Source organism: Neopelma chrysocephalum, unplaced genomic scaffold (assembly GCF_003984885.1).
Source record: "Neopelma chrysocephalum unplaced genomic scaffold, ASM398488v2 Primary Assembly neopelma1_22, whole genome shotgun sequence".
Taxonomy (NCBI): domain Eukaryota; kingdom Metazoa; phylum Chordata; class Aves; order Passeriformes; family Pipridae; genus Neopelma; species Neopelma chrysocephalum.
The window spans coordinates 20,405,699-20,422,421 of NW_020897689.1; the positions used below are offsets into that span (position 1 = coordinate 20,405,699).

A 16,723-nucleotide genomic window follows, 5' to 3' on the forward strand; every position below is an offset into this window, starting at 1 on the left:
GGGCTAGTTTTTTTCTGTAGAGAAGAGAGCAATGAAAGAGGTAGGAGCATTGCTACATTGGTCTCTTAATGAATTTACCTCAAGAGAAATGGATTGTACTTGTCACAAAAAGTGGACCTGAAATCATAAACTACATCCTGTGCTACTGCTGGGCTAGTTCTTTCTTGGAACCAGTTTGCTCTAAATGTGCAGCTACATGGGAACAGCTCGCATGTACCTGCTTGTATGCTATTCTTGTAGCACAGAAGGGGCTTCAGAGCTAGCTGGAACTGTCTTGCCAAGGCATTACAAGGCTTTTCCTTTGAATGAGAATGTTCCAGGTGTTTTTTCCAGTGTAAAAAATTATCCTTGAAGTGGTAGCAATGGAAAGAGCACCATACATTGCTTTAGCCATCAGACTGATTCTTCAGAAGCTGTATGGTCCCCAAGGAGTGCTTATGCCTCCTTCATGCTCCTCTGGCTTCCTGGCAATGCAGAAAGCATGGGAGACATTTTTTCTCACTTTTTTGGATCCTCCTATATCTATGCCTTTTCAGGCACAAGGAGTCCCTGCACGAGTAAATGCTGATGAAACCAGGATGCACAACACAGACATGGATTTAAGACCAACCTTCATAACTCTCAGAGCCCTTCACCTTTTGGCATGGCTGTGGAGACCTTCCTGTAGAGCGCAGAGTGTCTGCCACCTTTTGTCCCATCATCCTGATTGGCTAATCCTGATTTCTGATCACTTGTCCGAAGTTCTGTGTTCTGACAGGTGCCTCCTGACATGTGTAACCTCCTGACTAATGAGCAAGGCAAAAAAATATATACAGTTCTTTAAGTCCTGAATTAAACTGGAGTCAAACCAGTTACAACAGGCAGCTTAAGTAGGTCATCAAGTCCTTTTCCTGCCATCACAGGCATCATATAGTTCCATTTTGTTAATTTTCTAAGCTACATTTGAAAAGCAGTTGGATTTCTAGCCCCCAGTACTCCTGTTGGAAAGCTGCTACAGAATCCAATTGCTCTAAATGACTAGGAGCCTTATTCTAATGTCCAGTAAAATGTATTCTTTGACTGTCTAAATCACCTTGTTCTCATGCCAAAGCTGGCCTTTATCTTAATAGTTTTACCCCTTCTGGAGATTTGTTTCTCCGAAGTATTACAGAGAGCACTCCTATCCCCTTTCAGCTTTTGTTTTCCTAGGTGCAACAGGCCAAGTTCTTTGTCTCCTGCCATAAGGTAAACTTTCTGTTGCTCCTGTCACCATAGTAGCTCTTCTCTGTGTCTGTTCTAGTTTGATTTCATCTCCCTTCCTATGAAGGGACCAGATTTGTATCCTGTATTCCTACTCTAGTCTTACTAAACCCTTCTCTTTCTACCCTGCGCTCTACAATCTTCTGTATATGTGGTATTTGTAGTGAACATGTGTGTGAAACATGTTACATGGCCAAGGTCCCCAAATCATAGGTTTGTATGACAACAATAAAAAAGCTGCTGTATAATCAGTGACCACTGAAGTCCCCAGTAACTCTGAAAGATGTAGTGAATACGGCAGCATTAAAACCTCCTACTAGAAGTCCAAACTTATGATCAATACTTACACTGTTTTGAAATCTTGCTTTTTGAAATACAAATAGATTAATAACTGTCCTAGAAAGTGAAACCTAGAGACACTTAGATGTCTGCTGTTACTGTTTTACTGCTCATTATAGCTCTCAATGCCTCTTTTTGTAAATTGTCTATATAGACTAAAGGAATTCAGATAGGCACCAAGAGCAACGTCTCACTTATCTAAACCCAGTGGCAGAATGACCAATTGCACTTAGAGTATGGGGATCTCACCCTGTATTTTGAGATATGTTTGAATGGTGCCAAGCCTGGTCCTTATAAGGCAACATGTTGGATTGGAAGGGAAATACTGCATTAGTTATCAGTCTTCTGCTTCACCCTCCTCATACAGAACATGCTTATAACATAGCAAGGAAATGAGTTTACTTCCAAGGTGGTCATCATGGTTTCCTTCTCTGTCTTCTTGTAAAACATGTTCTTAAATTATTCCAAATACAAATTCTGACTGTATTATTATTCTTTTCTACAATCTTGATGGTCTACTTACACATGATGAAGTAAGTGTGGAATGAAGCAGGCAAAGCGAGCCAATCCTGCAAGAGGCTTGTCTTATGCAAAAATATTCATCTTGTAGAATACCTAGTGACCATTTATAGAACCGTGACATACGCTATTGGGTTATTCTGCTGGCCTGTGAAGCCTCTAATTCAATCTTTTAGTTATACATACATAAACAAAGGTTTTTGTTTCCGAAATGCTCAACTGTTAAAGTCTCAGGTGTTACAGGAAATTGCCATGCACTCTCTTGCTTCAGTTTTCTTGCTTTGATGTCAATCTGCATGTAAAATAAGGTGAAATCTTAATATCGTGAAGACATGAACACAGTTCCTGGGCTTGACACAAGGGAGAAGCTAGTTAGCTGGTGTATGTTGCTCATGTTTCATATTTTAGCTAACACACTTGGAATAAAATTCTAAGAGTGTATTCCCCCTTCGATGCACATCTGTAGTTCCTTCTAACTTACACTGAAAGTACATGGTAGAATAAACCATCTAGTGCAAATGCTTCATACCCCATGCTGATGGCTTATGCAGCTCCTGGTTATTTGCACAAGGGTGTTTTGCCATGTTCCACGTAGAGATGATGTGAGGAGAAAGAAAAGCACGTGTTCTCCCTCTAATTTTTTTACCTGACACAAAATACTCTAGTCATAAAAATATTGTGGGGATGCCCTCTTTTGGGCAGTAATATTGTTTAGTGCTGTGATTTCTTGTGGCTGTGAAAATACCACAGCATGTGTAAGTAAATTTAAATACACATTTTCAAGATCTTATTACAGAGAGCAAGAATAATCTCTGTCTGCTTTTACTGCTAGCAACTGCTAATTCAAACCTTGCAGTGCCCCATTTGTTGAATTATTACTGTACACATAGTGCAATCAGACATTGTTGTAAAAGGGAACCCTTCATAAAAGCTGTCAACTTGTGAAGTATATGATATATATATTACAATCATGATGTTAAATACATGAAAACAAACAGCTGAGTGTCAAAATAATCTATCTTTACAGGGAAACACAGTACAAACTTTGTTAGCCGATACGATCCCAGGTTTAACAGCTGGATACAACTTCCACCCATGCAAGAGAGGTAAAAACCTGCTATGTGTTTTTCAATTTCTGTTTTCTCATCCTAGGAGCAGCTGAGGTTTGGCTTAGTTCTGGGAATAAGGAGGCCTACAGAAGCACTGAAAACACAAATAAAACTGCAGCATGCAGTTGCATCCCATTCGTCTCCTGATGTTTAAAACTTTCCAAATTCGGAACTCTAGATGCCAAATCCTGCCGTGCTAACTCATGCAAAATAGCCATGGACTTTGTGCAATTACTGGTTGCCTGAGTACGGTCTGAAGAATTTTTATGAAGTCTCCATAGTGTCCTGTCATGTTCCCTGACTGAACTGTCATGATGAGTTTGCAGTAAACAAGCAGTAATTATAGTCAGATATCTTAGAGGGAACTGAAACCCTCACATGTTGACTCCATCCTGTTTCACCACACCAGCCATGAAAAGCTCTCCTGAACGTCTCCACTTGTCATAGGTGATCTTGAGTGAAGTTGCTGTCAGCTAATGCATATTAGAGTAGCTCATGTTTTAATCTTGCTGTGTACCAAAGAGCAAAGGTGCATGTGGACTTGAGCAATGACTCGTAAAGATGATGTAAACTTAACCATGGATCCCAAATCCTATCCTGATAGAAAAAAATCCCGCAAACCTGAACTGAATGATGCATGTTTTATAAGGAGAATCTCACAGGCAGAAGATCCAAAGCTGTAATGTCATTTGAAAAAACATTGTGTTTTTCATCCTTCAGTTCAACACCTATCTTCTCATGGATCCTATGTACAAAAGATCTCACAGTGTCTCCCTAAGATGGTCTCCTTATTCTATGTGCTGTCAGTATTATAGCTCTTTCTTTGTTGACTGTCCACAGTATTCAGGTGTCTGGCAGTCATAAATATATTGATTTCAGTGCAGCATTGTGATTCGAGGTGTGTATTATGAGATGCATGAAAATATGGCTGTCTTTTCAAATTTCCAGAGGTAAAATGTCAGTCTGCAGAATTCTAGAAGGACCTTTGTTTGGGATTCAGTTTGATTGACCTAAATCCTTATGCAGACCCACATGTGATGTTTGTCACAAAAAAATACTGCTTTCTACCAGTGCACAGAAAAGTGCAAGTGGAGCAGTTCTGAGCAGGTTCCCTGTTGAAGCTGAGTGCACTGCCAAAATTACCTGTAAAAATAGAGATAAAAAAGAGCATCACAGTGCATTATAGTCTCTGGCTTTATTAATAATGTCATCTTTTACTTTAAAAATCCTTTACTAAAATTCTTTTTTTGTTGTTAATAGAGCTAGCCCAGCAGTGGTGACCCTGCTTTGGTAGCCCCCAGCCTTCTCCCTCACTCCTGCCAGCACTGATAACCTCACAGCTCTGACTGTTACCTTAAAACAGAGGGTTCTGCTCCCCAGACTGTCACCGCTGGCTCAGGTGTTGGCAGAGGGGTGACAGAAGCTGAGCATCAGATTGCTCATCACCATGCAGGTCATCTTCGGTGAACCGGGAGACTGACTAGTGTTTGTACCAAGCCTGAAGCTCTTCCGCGGAGCCTAATCTGTGTCCTAATTAAGCCCTCTGTATATCTGCAAGCAGAATTCCTGAAGGGCATGTGCGGCTGGCTGAACTGTTGGGTTTATTTGGCTGCCAAAGCTCAGAAGGCAGAAGAAGGTAGTTGAGGGTTGGAGAAGGGAGACAGTGAGAGGTTTTCCACCTCCACATTGGCCAGTTGTGTTTCATTAGAAAGTCGTGTGGCATATGACTTGCCTTGTGCTCTGGTGGAAACAGTCAGCAAAGAGTAAGAAATTCAGCTATGCATTGTGCTTGCTTCGGAGCTGCCTGGTAATAAACTGTAAAGTATTAGCATCTCAGCTCCTTGCACTGTTATTTAAAAGTAATGGAATACTCATACATAGTTCCTTCTGCAAGGGACTTTTACTATGACAACGCTAATTATCACCTCTTTTGTCCAGGATACATAGCTCGTAGGCTTGCCCCTTTTCTTTCTTTAAAGGCTCCTAAGCATTGGGGCTATTGTTGGAAAACAGGGATTTTCAAATCACTTTCCAAAATGTTTTTGATGGTGTATTTGCTCATCCCTAATGACTTCCTCAAAGTTGTTGCAGCCTTCAGAGGTAGGGACTGGCCCAGTTTTTAGAAGATGGTACAAATAAGAGGGAGCTTTTATGCAGCTTTCTTTCCCAGCTCCTTTAGTCAGATAAAGCTCCCATTAAAGTCAACAGGCTATTTTTCCCTCCTAGGAGTACAGGATCATGCCCTGTCTCTGTTGGCATAATACAGGCACCATTAACAAGACAGACTGTTTGATGGGGTTTTTTTGAGCCATTATGGTCCATCAAGTCAAAACCTACTTAGGAATTTTAGTCTGAGAATAATTGGCTGGATGGATTATAATAGCTCCTTTGAAATGACTGCCAGGTAAATGTGGGTTTCATTCACAGGCAGTATATTATCAAGTCGAGAATCTATATGAAATATTTGATAAGTAAACTTTTATCTCATATGCCAAAATCCTTATCTGATTGATTTTACTGTATGAGCTATAAAGAAAAGTCTAATCCCATTATGGATTCAGTGCTGTCAGTGTATTTTCTTTAAAGCCAAGTTTGGTTTCTTTTTATTTGAAGAACATCTCAAAAATAGATGCTTTTGAAAAGTATGTACTATTTTCAGAAGTTTGTTGTTTAGAGAACCAGCAAATGACTCATAAGCTTGGAAATACACATCTCCCTGATGATGCCATAACAATGGGATGTTTTTTGGAGAACAAATCAGTGAGACTAGTACAGTCTTTGTAGCAGTTGTATCTGAACTTGTGGTGTGAGCCTCAGCTGGACACCTCAGTCAGAACTGTTGCATCTTGCCAGCTCAGCACAGAGCTGTTCAAGGTGTGTGGAACAAAATAACATTTAAAACACCTTGTTTTTTCTTATATTATGAATTAAAAGTTTCTGTTTAAAGTCCAGCAAAAAGCACAGCATTGTACCAGGTTCTAAAGAAGCACAAGTGGAAGTGGGAAGTGAGCAGGTCAGTGTACTCTCTGAGGCTGAGTGAACTGAAAAAAGTAGGCACAGAAAAAGAAATAAAACAATTTCACATTTTATTTTTGTCTTCAACTTTAATAGTAGCAATGTTTACCGCTATTAAGTATATTTATTTTTAAAATGCAAAGCATATACTCAATAAGTGACTCTGAAATCAGGTCCAGATATTGCAATGATCAGTAATAGCACTGGTAGTTTTAAATCTCACACTGATAGTTCTGTTTAGTGTTTCAGGGCATAAATTAATCATCTGTGAAAATCAGGAAGAAAATCTTCCCTTTTATGTGTGTATACTTGAAAGAAGAAGTTGGTTGGGTTGATGGTTGAGTGAAGGGGTGTGAAGGAAAAGCATTTCAGAGACCAGTGAACATTGAGTACCTGCAAGTTCTGAAGAAAATCACAAAATAATTGTCTTATTGTCCATATTCAGATCCTGAGGTGCATTCCAGTTATCTGATTAGAACGGATAGTGTCTTCTCAGTATTGTGGGGAAAGTTGCCATGCAAAGATTGCTGTATTATATTTTAATCTGAATCACATTTTACAGCAATTTAAAAATCATCACTTGACAGCATGCCCTTACACACTGTAACAGCATGCCCTTAGACACTGTATCATTGAAAAGTAAAAACCAAAAAGCTTAAAATATTTGTGACAGGAGCTACTGAGTGAATGTTCACATTCAAGCAGAAGACTGAAGCGTGCTGATGCTTTCATTTTTGCTCCTTATAGTGACACTGTGTGGATGAAACCAGGAGTACACGTACAGAATATTGCCAGTGAAATCCTAGTTAATGGAATAATGCCTGGAAGTTGTACCTATCTCTGTTTATTAAACCTGAACTGGAAAAAAAAAAAACAACCAAAAAAAAAAAAACCACACAAAGGCAAAACAAACAAAAAAAAACAAACAAAAACCCCGAAACTACCAAATGTGCTGAGAGCAGTTTGTTAATGGGTTCATCAGAGAAGGGCACAAAGACAGAGGAGTGGATGTGGGAGCACTGGTGACAGGGACCCTGTGGATTTGTGCTTTGTGGCTGCTGGACACAGGAGCATTGGGGAATGTATGCCTGCCTATGCATGATCTCTGATGTGTAATAGGAGGTGATCCCTGCAGCTTTTCCTACTTTTGGGGAAGCTGTGGGCTGTCTTGCCTCTGGCCCTTCACATATTCTCAGAAAGCTTATAAGCACTTGTTTGCCTGTAATACCTATACCCTCTGTCAGATTAGAGTGAAATTAGCCAATGGGGTTTTTTTGAGGAGATAATAGTCAGGCAGGCATGGGTACATGTACAGTGTAATCAAGTAAGCTTTGTTTCCATAGAAAATCAGGCTAAAAACATATATGCACAATTTGCTGCCCGACCATGCGGAGCAATATATGCCATCAGCTTCTATCTGCCCATTGACAGATAAATTAAATGGTCTTATTTAATTCGTCACTTGATTTGGAGCACTTAGCAGTATTCCTGTCCTCCTATTTGCATAGGGTTTTTTTCAGTAGTCTTATCCTCGTGGTGGAGTTCTCACCCCCATTCAGCAAGGAGTGCTGTCCCATACCGTCCAAGCTACCCATGTGCGGGCAAGGTGAAAGCAAAGTAGACAGGAGGTGCTCAGGCTGGTGAGGAGCCCTGTCAGGTGTGCACCAAATCCAAAAAGTAAGGTCAGGAACAGGCAGCATTGTGTCAAACCTGCTCTCTGAATGCCCAGCCAGCCCTGCTGTTTCCGTGGCTCTATCTTGGTGTCTGCCTGACTTCTCTTCCAACTTATAAAGCACCAGCCAGTCTCAGACATTTTTAACAAAGAGGGAGATTTCTCTAAAATGTTAAAGTACTCTACAAATTTTGTGAAAATAGATAGCTGTGTAAAAGAGAGAAATCTTATTCCTGCCTTCACTGGAAAATGCTCCCAAGATGTCCCTGGCTAGATAGCAGGTTAGAGACAGGGCACACCAGACTTTGCTAGCTCACCTGGTCATGGGATGACTATTGGGATGCCTTGGGAGGAGTTGAGACATACCAAAGATGTTAACTGAGGGTGTTGTGCTCTGTAGGTGGACCACTGCTCATCCCAAATGCTTTGCAGTGGTCTGCGGATTCAAGTCCTTGGTGGTGCAGGCAACCATCAAGCCCCCAGGACTTACCAAATGATTCAGGGGTGCAATATGCAGCTACTCCCAGATTCAAATTCGGCCACCTGGGCAGGAACCAGAGCGCCTGTGACAGCCATGGAGTAGGGTTTGGAAAGCTGCAGCCACACTCCAGTATGCCTCCTTTCCAGGAGCTCTCAGAGCTACACCTTGCCGTGTCTGACCTGCCTGCTCATCTCTGGGCTCCCACGTCACTCTGGTTTCACCCAGGAGAAAATTTCATGTTGGGACTGACAGTTCTTGTCATTCAATATTTATTACAGTTCTTCATCCTAGCCCAGTTGTGCTCTTTTGCAGTTTTTGTTTCTCACATAATTGCAGATGAAAATTAAAGGTCTCTATTCTAGCAAACCTTCCCGCTGCTGAATGATCTAGTGAGCTTCCCCTAAAAGTGGATTACACCAAACAGGGTCTTTCAAAATCGTCTGCTGCTCAATTTTTACTTCAGCAACAAACACTCACCATTAATTCTGGAGGCATCAGGAAGACAAACTAATATATGCCTAGCAGTCCTGGCCAGAAAAATTAATTCTTTTCCTGTACACCTGAGTTGCATGTGAAAGCAGACAGGTGGCTAAAACATTTCTCAGAGTTAGTTTGAAGGAGACAGATCTCTTTTGAGTTAAAGGGCACATATGTAGTGTTGTGGCTAGCATAAGGAAAGTTGTTCTATTTGCAGTACTGCAGAAAGAAGAAAAAAATGATAATTGAAGAAAAATTTTGATGATGTGGTTCTCTTAGTAAATTGGGAACAATGACCCTTGAAGGACCATAAAGAAAGTGAATGTCAAGATAATTTATTATTGTTACATTATCTATCTCATTTTTCACTTTGTCTTACTGAGTTGTTATATCCCTTACAAGGTAATGCCCCAAACATTAATGAGCACCTTTTTATCTTTCACGGGTGTGAAAAAGCAACAAACAGCTTTGAAAAGGGGTATTTTCTGCCAGGTTTATATGTGCCTAATTGTTTTGACACAAAAAAATGAAGTTTTTTTTTGATGTGGATTGTGTATTTGATTAGCAAAGCAGACGTCTCTAGGATAGCTGTAAGCATATGAAACTCCTGGACACTTCTCTCTGAAGTAGCAATTGAAGGAGCAGCTATCTTAGTTCAGGGAGTCAACTGTAGAGGGGAAAAAATTAGTTGACATGGCTAATTGGTTTGTTGTTGGCTTGTTTTGTTTTGTTCTGCCCTGTCCTCCAGGAGAGCCAGTTTCTATGCCTGTCGCCTTGACAAGAACTTGTATGTAATCGGTGGAAGAAATGAAACTGGCTACTTGTCCAGCGTTGAGTGCTACAACCTGGAAACAAACGAGTGGCGTTACGTATCTTCGTTACCGCAACCTTTGGCAGCCCATGCAGGAGCCGTTCACAATGGCAAGATATATATTTCAGGCCAGTGTCTTGTGTAATTCCTGCTGTATAACAAAAAAAAACCAACACAAAACCACCAAAAAAAAAAAACCAACAAAAAAAACAGATCCCGAAACCAGAGCATTAAATTCCTGCTGCAGCCAACATCTTTATTTACATTAATTAACTGATATGTATTTACTTTGCAGGAGGTGTTCACAATGGAGAATATGTCCCCTGGCTGTACTGCTATGACCCTGTGATGGACGTCTGGGCCCGAAAACAGGACATGAACACAAAACGAGCAATCCACACTTTGGCCGTAATGAATGATCGACTGTATGCAATTGGAGGAAACCATTTGAAAGGTCACATTTTTAATAGCAAAAAAGCATTTCAGTGTCCCACATCTCTGATAAAGAATATTTCTGTTAGACAGTCATTCTTAAATACATTTAAAACCAAGCAATACAATTTAACAGGACACTTGAGCCAGCAATTTTAAAAACATTTTATGCAAATTATTTTAAAATTATAACAGTACATTAAATATATGAGTAATGAATGCTTTAGATAATAAAAATGGGAGCTTCCATTACTCAACGGCATGGACAATTTGTCATTACCAAGAATTCAATGAAACAAACAGATTATTCTTTGACCCGAAAGTACCAGCAATATTTTCCTTTGTAAATCATTTTCCAAAGTGTGCAGTTAAAGAGAGCTTTATTCAGAGCAACACACACAAACAAGCGCCTTATTTAATGAAGAGAAAAAGAAGCAAACTTCCAGCCATTAAATATTAGGACTAGGCTCTTTAGATCCCTTTTTAGTATTAAATGTAGCTTGTTAATTATAATTCTTTTTAGAGGTCTCTTGTTTTCATCTTTTGAAAAGGTCTCATATTAAAATAACTACTGCTGAGGCATCTGGTATTTTTGTCTTAATGCCTACATGTCATTGCTGTTACTGCTAAAGAGATGCTGCTTAATCCAGCCACTTAGACAAAAAGCACAGCTCTACTCCTTTGTCCTGTGACAATATTTGACAGTTTATATTCATGTTTTTTCTTCTTTCTCCTTTCTTACTTAAAAAAAGAAAAAGACTCTCAAGAACAAAAGAGAAAATTGTAATACAAAAGAAAAAGTAACATTAACTGCCAGTAACACCAGGCCATGTATGACTCTGGCACCTGGGTCCCCATGAAACTGTAAAGCCACATGCTGCTTTTGGAGATCTGAGTTCTGTGGAGCATGTAGGGGACAAAGTCTCAGATGTAAATCTTCCTGATAAATAGTATGGGTGCATAAACCCCTGCAACCAGGTTCATGGATGCTGCACCTCTGTTCTCCACACCCAGTTGTGATGGGTGTTTCTGGACTGGACCTTAGAGGGTGAAGGGGGTAAAAGCTGCTTGCACAGGAACACCTGCAAATTTTGCAAAGGTTACAGAGTTCCGCAGTATTGGCTTTTCCTCCTACAAAAGTAAAAAATGTCACATCTCTCCTATAGTTAAAGCACATGTTTTGGTTTGCATAGCCTTGAATTACTTCCTTCCTGTCTTCTGCTTTCTTTTCCTGCAGATTCACCTATTTCTAATGAACATTATATTTTTGCCTCTACAGCTGTTGCCCTAGATGCCTTTGTTATGTATGAACTGCTCATTGTTGTGAGAGGTATTTAACATCCAGGCTTCTAGAAGGTCATGGCTGTCTGGTAGAAGGGCCTTTTGGAAAACTGGTTTCTTCTGTACAGTGAAACAAAAGGAAGGAATGCAAGGAAAGGGAGGAGGGAGAGGACTGAAGTGCAAATGAAATGCTGCAAATTCTCCACCAGCAGGGAATAGCAGGGCTCCATGGAAAAGCCGTTCTTTGTGAAGTTGGATCTGCATAGTAGTGTTAGCAGTGCATTTATCACATCCAGTCATGTGCATACTGCGGTTTGTTACAGAGCTTTGGACAGATTCTGGGTGCACAGCAGTGGCCTCTTGAAAACCTTACAGCAACAAAAAATTATTTCAAATTAGCTGTTCATTCCTGACATAAATAATATTCTAGCAAGAAGCATCATTGTGAATTGCCGATATCACCAATACCCTTTTTGCAGAAAATCTTACTTCTCTTTGCTGTCATACCTTGAAGAGAAGGCAGTAGTGTCAAGTAAAGCATCCCAGCATATTAAGAAAGTCATAGTTTTACTGCAGTGCTCTGATAAAGAAAGTAATTTGAGATAGGGAAATGCCTAAATATTGGAGCAGGAACCAGGACTCCTGTGTTCTATGTCCGTGTTCAGCTCACTTAACTCATATTAATGAATACAGTTTGAGATTCTTGAGCTGAGACCCATCTGCCTTTTGGTGATCAGAAAGCAGCAACTGCTTGGAGCGTTTTTCGGCCTGTCAGGGAGGGATGGGACCACTGTTTCTGTGGTTACCTTTTTTGTTGCCTTAAGGACTTTATCACAGCTGCGTGCTTTAGGGTATACCTTAAATCAGCTGGAAAATTGAAACTGGTCCTGCACATCATGTCCATCGTGCTAAGGACTTTGTCCCTCTGAAACCAAGAGGCATCTATTGACTTTTGAATAGATTAGATCTGCTGACCTTTGAGAAAGACTGCCAGGACAGTCTTTTCCCACGTGTTCAAACTTGTATTAACACTGATAGATGAGGAAGACTATTCCTTGAATCTGATTGCATTGCTGATAAGTTATTAATGAGTTTTTTCTGAAGTGGCCAGGTTTTATATGTACTCATGATTTGTAGAAGACTGTAGAACTAATAGTAAAAACCTTCAACAGATTTATTTAAACTGAAATAATGAGGCATTATTGTTACAGAAGTTGGCTTAAATGTATATGGCAATATCTTCTAAAAGAAAAGGTTTATAATGCTATAATAATATAATTGTAACTGTAGTTTAATCAATTTAACAATAAAATGAATAATAAAACAGTATGTCATAACATAGCATGTTCTGTGCTCTCAATGCCTTCATCCAGGTTTCTCCCATCTTGACGTAATGCTTGTGGAATGCTACGATCCAAAAGGTGACCAGTGGAATATCCTCCAGACTCCTATTCTGGAGGGTCGCAGTGGCCCTGGCTGCGCAGTCCTTGAAGACAGTATTTATCTTGTAGGAGGCTACAGCTGGAGTATGGTGAGTACCTGCTTTCTGCAATGACCTTTCTATTTCTTCTGAGTTCTTGCAACAAGTCCATTTAATACTCGGGATGGAGAGGAGATGAGAGGGGGAGGTAGCTGCAGGGGTAGGTTTTGGGTTGGTTTTCAGCTTTCAGTGGAGAACATGGAGTGTTTTTCCCCCTTTGTGTTTTTCTATTTAGATAAGAATAGAATCACAGAATAAAATCATAGAATCAGCCAGGTTGGAAAGGACCTCCGAGATCATCAAGTCCAACCCTTGACCCACTAGCACTGTGGTTACTAGACTATGACACTAAGTGCCACATCCAGTCTCATCTTAAAAACCTCCAGGGACAGGGAATCCACCACTTCCCTGGGCAGCCCATTCCAATGCCTGATTACCCTCTCTGTAAAGAATTTCTTCCTAATATCCAACCTAAACCTCCCCTGGCGGAGCTTAAGAATAGAACCATAGATAAGTTATTATCAGACTGTATTCACTGATATGGACTAATATAAAAAGATGGAATTTTGAAAATGTGATTGACAAGACTATATGCTTATAGCTCTGCTTATGAGGCACTTGTAAAGGAGACTGATTTGCAGAGGCTAGATGCTCAACCCATATGAAAACCAAACCTCTTGAAGGACTTCTAAGTTAGAGCTCAAAACCATGAGCCACTTTCAAACCTCTTTAGAGCAGATGTGTGACTTGGATTTTACCAAAGCCACATTTACTATGACATTTTGTTCTACTACAGGGAGCCTACAAATCTTCTACTATTTGCTATAGTCCTGAGAAAGGGACTTGGACAGAGCTAGAAGGAGATGTTGCAGAGCCACTTGCAGGACCTGCCTGCTCAACTGTGGTATTGCCAGCCTGCGTACCATACAACAAGTGATAATCAGGAGCACTCACATGAACACTGATTGCATTTGGGAAAATAATGACAGGTGACGTAAATATTTTATTAGAACAGAATTCCTGTTAAAACAAAGCTACCATAATGGACCCCTCATTCCGTATTTATGCTTTAGGAGCAAACTAAAAGAAAGGAAAACCCAAGCATTGTTCCATCTCAGATAGGTGCCGGTGTCTTATGAAGCAAGTAACTAAAACACACCGAACATTACATGCTGACAGACTGCCATTTCAGACTGATTTAAACTTTTCCTGCTGCAGAGATACTCCTCACGTCAAATTTAACTTAAAAAAAAAAAGATGGCTAACTGTTCAAATACAGCCTGAAGAGACAAGATCAGTATTGTATCTACCTGCATGTGATCTGTGTTGAAGTCATGAGGATGTTGTTTTCATGAATGCTTCAGAATTCAGATAGTGAAAAGCTCACACTGCATTGCAGAATTGTCTCCTCCTTTGTAATCCTAACCTACAGCTGCTTCACATGCTCTGCAAGCAACACAGCATCAGAAGATTATAAAAGGTAAAGAAATATCATTCAGTTTTTGCACAGCTTGGCAACTAATACACTCTGCCTTCAAAGTCCCCATTTGTAAGTGCAGCAGAAAGCAGACTACAATGAAAGCCATGCTTTACAGAGCACTTCTTGCAATAGCAGCTTAGGGATTAGGATCAAATTCTTCTAATCATACTTGTGTAAAGTCAGAGTCATTTCCCTGAAATCACATGAAATGACTGTTTCTACATTTGTATAACAGAATTTGGGTCCTATACCTTAAAATCTGGCTTTGCAAAGTAAGTTATTTCTATGACCACTTAACAAAGTACCAGAAACCTTACTTCCTTATCAGTAACCTGTTAGATAGCAGTATCCATGCTAGTTGCTTCCAAAGACAAGAAGACTGCATTTAATTATAAATTTATTACTTTGGACTCTGAAATGCTTATGCACATTTTTGGAGAGATGCTGTTAAGTAGTTAAAGTAGTCCTGTGTGATTGATCTTAAGATGTATTCTGAGAGATTTTTACTATTGATCCAAAGTAATATGAGGCTAGACTTTCCACTGCCTTATAGCCTGTGTAATTATTTACACATTGCAAAGCGAGTCAGAATGCTACCACATGGGACCAGTAGCATTTAGAACTTGCTTCATGAATTCATAGTTGCTTGCACAAATCAGACTGTCTATGTGTTAAGCTTATGCCTTTCTGTCCTGGCTTTGCAAAAGCAGTGACAAAATCTGAGCCTGATTCTTCACCACCTATGATTATGTTCACAGACATAATCATCTGCACTTCAGTAAAGTATATGCATAATTCTTCTATTGTGGTTTACTGGTGCTGCATCCACCCTCAGGACCATCCTCTTCACTGGTATAAACTGACATTGCTCCATTGAAGCCAATGGATGTACTTTATGTCAGCTGAATATCTGGCCTTTAATTTGCCTAGTTGTAGCTGGCTGCACCGGATAAAAGGCAAAGGACACTCAGATCCTGCATTTTCAACCCTGCGCATATCTTTCATGACAGGATTTAATGCTAGTGCATTAAGCAAGGAGCAGGCAACTACTGGAGGTTGGTTTCTGCTGCAGAGGCAATAGATGAGAGAAAGACTTCATTATTTGCTTTGCAAAATATAAAAACGGTGAATGTACACAGAAATTACACTATATATTGATGCTTGAGAGCAATATAAATAACAGAGAGCAAATACCACGGGACTGTTTCTCTCTGGCATCAGCCCAGTTTTATTGCAGTGCAACTCCCTTGCTTGCAGCAGAATTACACAAGTTGTAAAATTGGAGTAATGCAGTAAAGACTGATACCACACAAATGCAATAATCCAATTGATGAGGTTGCCGCATGCCTGGAAAAAATGTTTAAATGAAATCATTATCTGAAGATGCTAATATTTGAATGTGCCATTGGGGAGTTTTCCAGTGAGCATCACTAAGGAACTCATAAAGGTGGAGTGTATATCCTGAAATCTCAATCCATTTCTACTATATAGTGCAATCTTAGTTGGTTTTGTATTTATTTATATTGTTCAGATCCAAGGGATCCCTTGTAAAATATACTTGGTGCAATCATGACTTTTTTTTTCTTTCCTGCTGAAAGTATATAAATATAAATATATATAAAAAGGAAACTGTTAAGATACTAAATGAGGAAACCTTGAATGACATTTAAAAGGTCTGCCAGTAAACAGTGACTGTCACCTGTCTCTACTAAAATGTACCATTTTTAAAGGATATTTCTTGTCCTTTTAAGTGGTTCTTTTTTTTACCAAGATAATTTAAAGATTTATGAGGACTGTATGTAAATCTTTCTATCTTTCAGGAAGGCATGACCAAGGAAAAAGTGCTAACTGAATAAGTCACACAAAGAATGTAAATTTTGTACAGTACTAGACTGTGTAAATGAAGCTTGCTTGTAGGGGGGAAACTTTAAATAAAACTTTATGTACTAATTCAACTGTCTGCCATATTCTGACTTATAAAGTGTATGTATAAATATTATCTACATTAAATTCTTTGGAACTTTTTTTATCATGCAGATGTGTAAACTTCTTTTATTTTGTGGTGTTACATAACAGCCTCATTGTTTTCCAAGTGTCATTACCCAGTGCTTGTAAATGCAGTCTGTAGTGAGTCAGTCTTCCCCTGAGCACAGTGCCTGTCCTGTGCTTCCAGCAGGGAAAGCTCCACTTGTGTGCCTGCTCTGACCACAGAAGCAATTGCACGCCTCTGAAATGCCTCTGCCTTGCGCTGCTCCCCAGTTCCTCTGTCTCATGGTTTCACAGAATAGTCAGAGTTGGAAGGGACCAACAAGCCTAATCGAGCCATCCCCATACAGGGATCAAACCCACAACACTGGTGTTTATTCAGACCACGCTCTAACCAATTTA

At 39.8% G+C, this 16,723-nt stretch overlaps 1 protein-coding gene across 2 annotated transcripts in view; it reads left to right on the plus strand.

Annotated features, from left to right (window-relative positions):
- The window catches only part of KLHL14 (kelch like family member 14), a 64,510-nt gene extending 48,142 nt beyond the window's left edge, over positions 1-16,368 (plus strand). For both annotated transcript variants that reach the window (XM_027674526.1, XM_027674517.1), the window contains 5 exons: positions 3,125-3,203; positions 9,600-9,790; positions 9,958-10,116; positions 12,749-12,906; positions 13,652-16,368. In XM_027674526.1, the coding sequence (XP_027530327.1) occupies positions 3,125-3,203; positions 9,600-9,790; positions 9,958-10,116; positions 12,749-12,906; positions 13,652-13,792 (728 nt within the window). In that variant the 3' untranslated portion in view covers positions 13,793-16,368. The remainder of the gene's footprint in view (positions 1-3,124; positions 3,204-9,599; positions 9,791-9,957; positions 10,117-12,748; positions 12,907-13,651) is intronic.
- Positions 16,369-16,723: the final 355 nt, after the last annotated feature.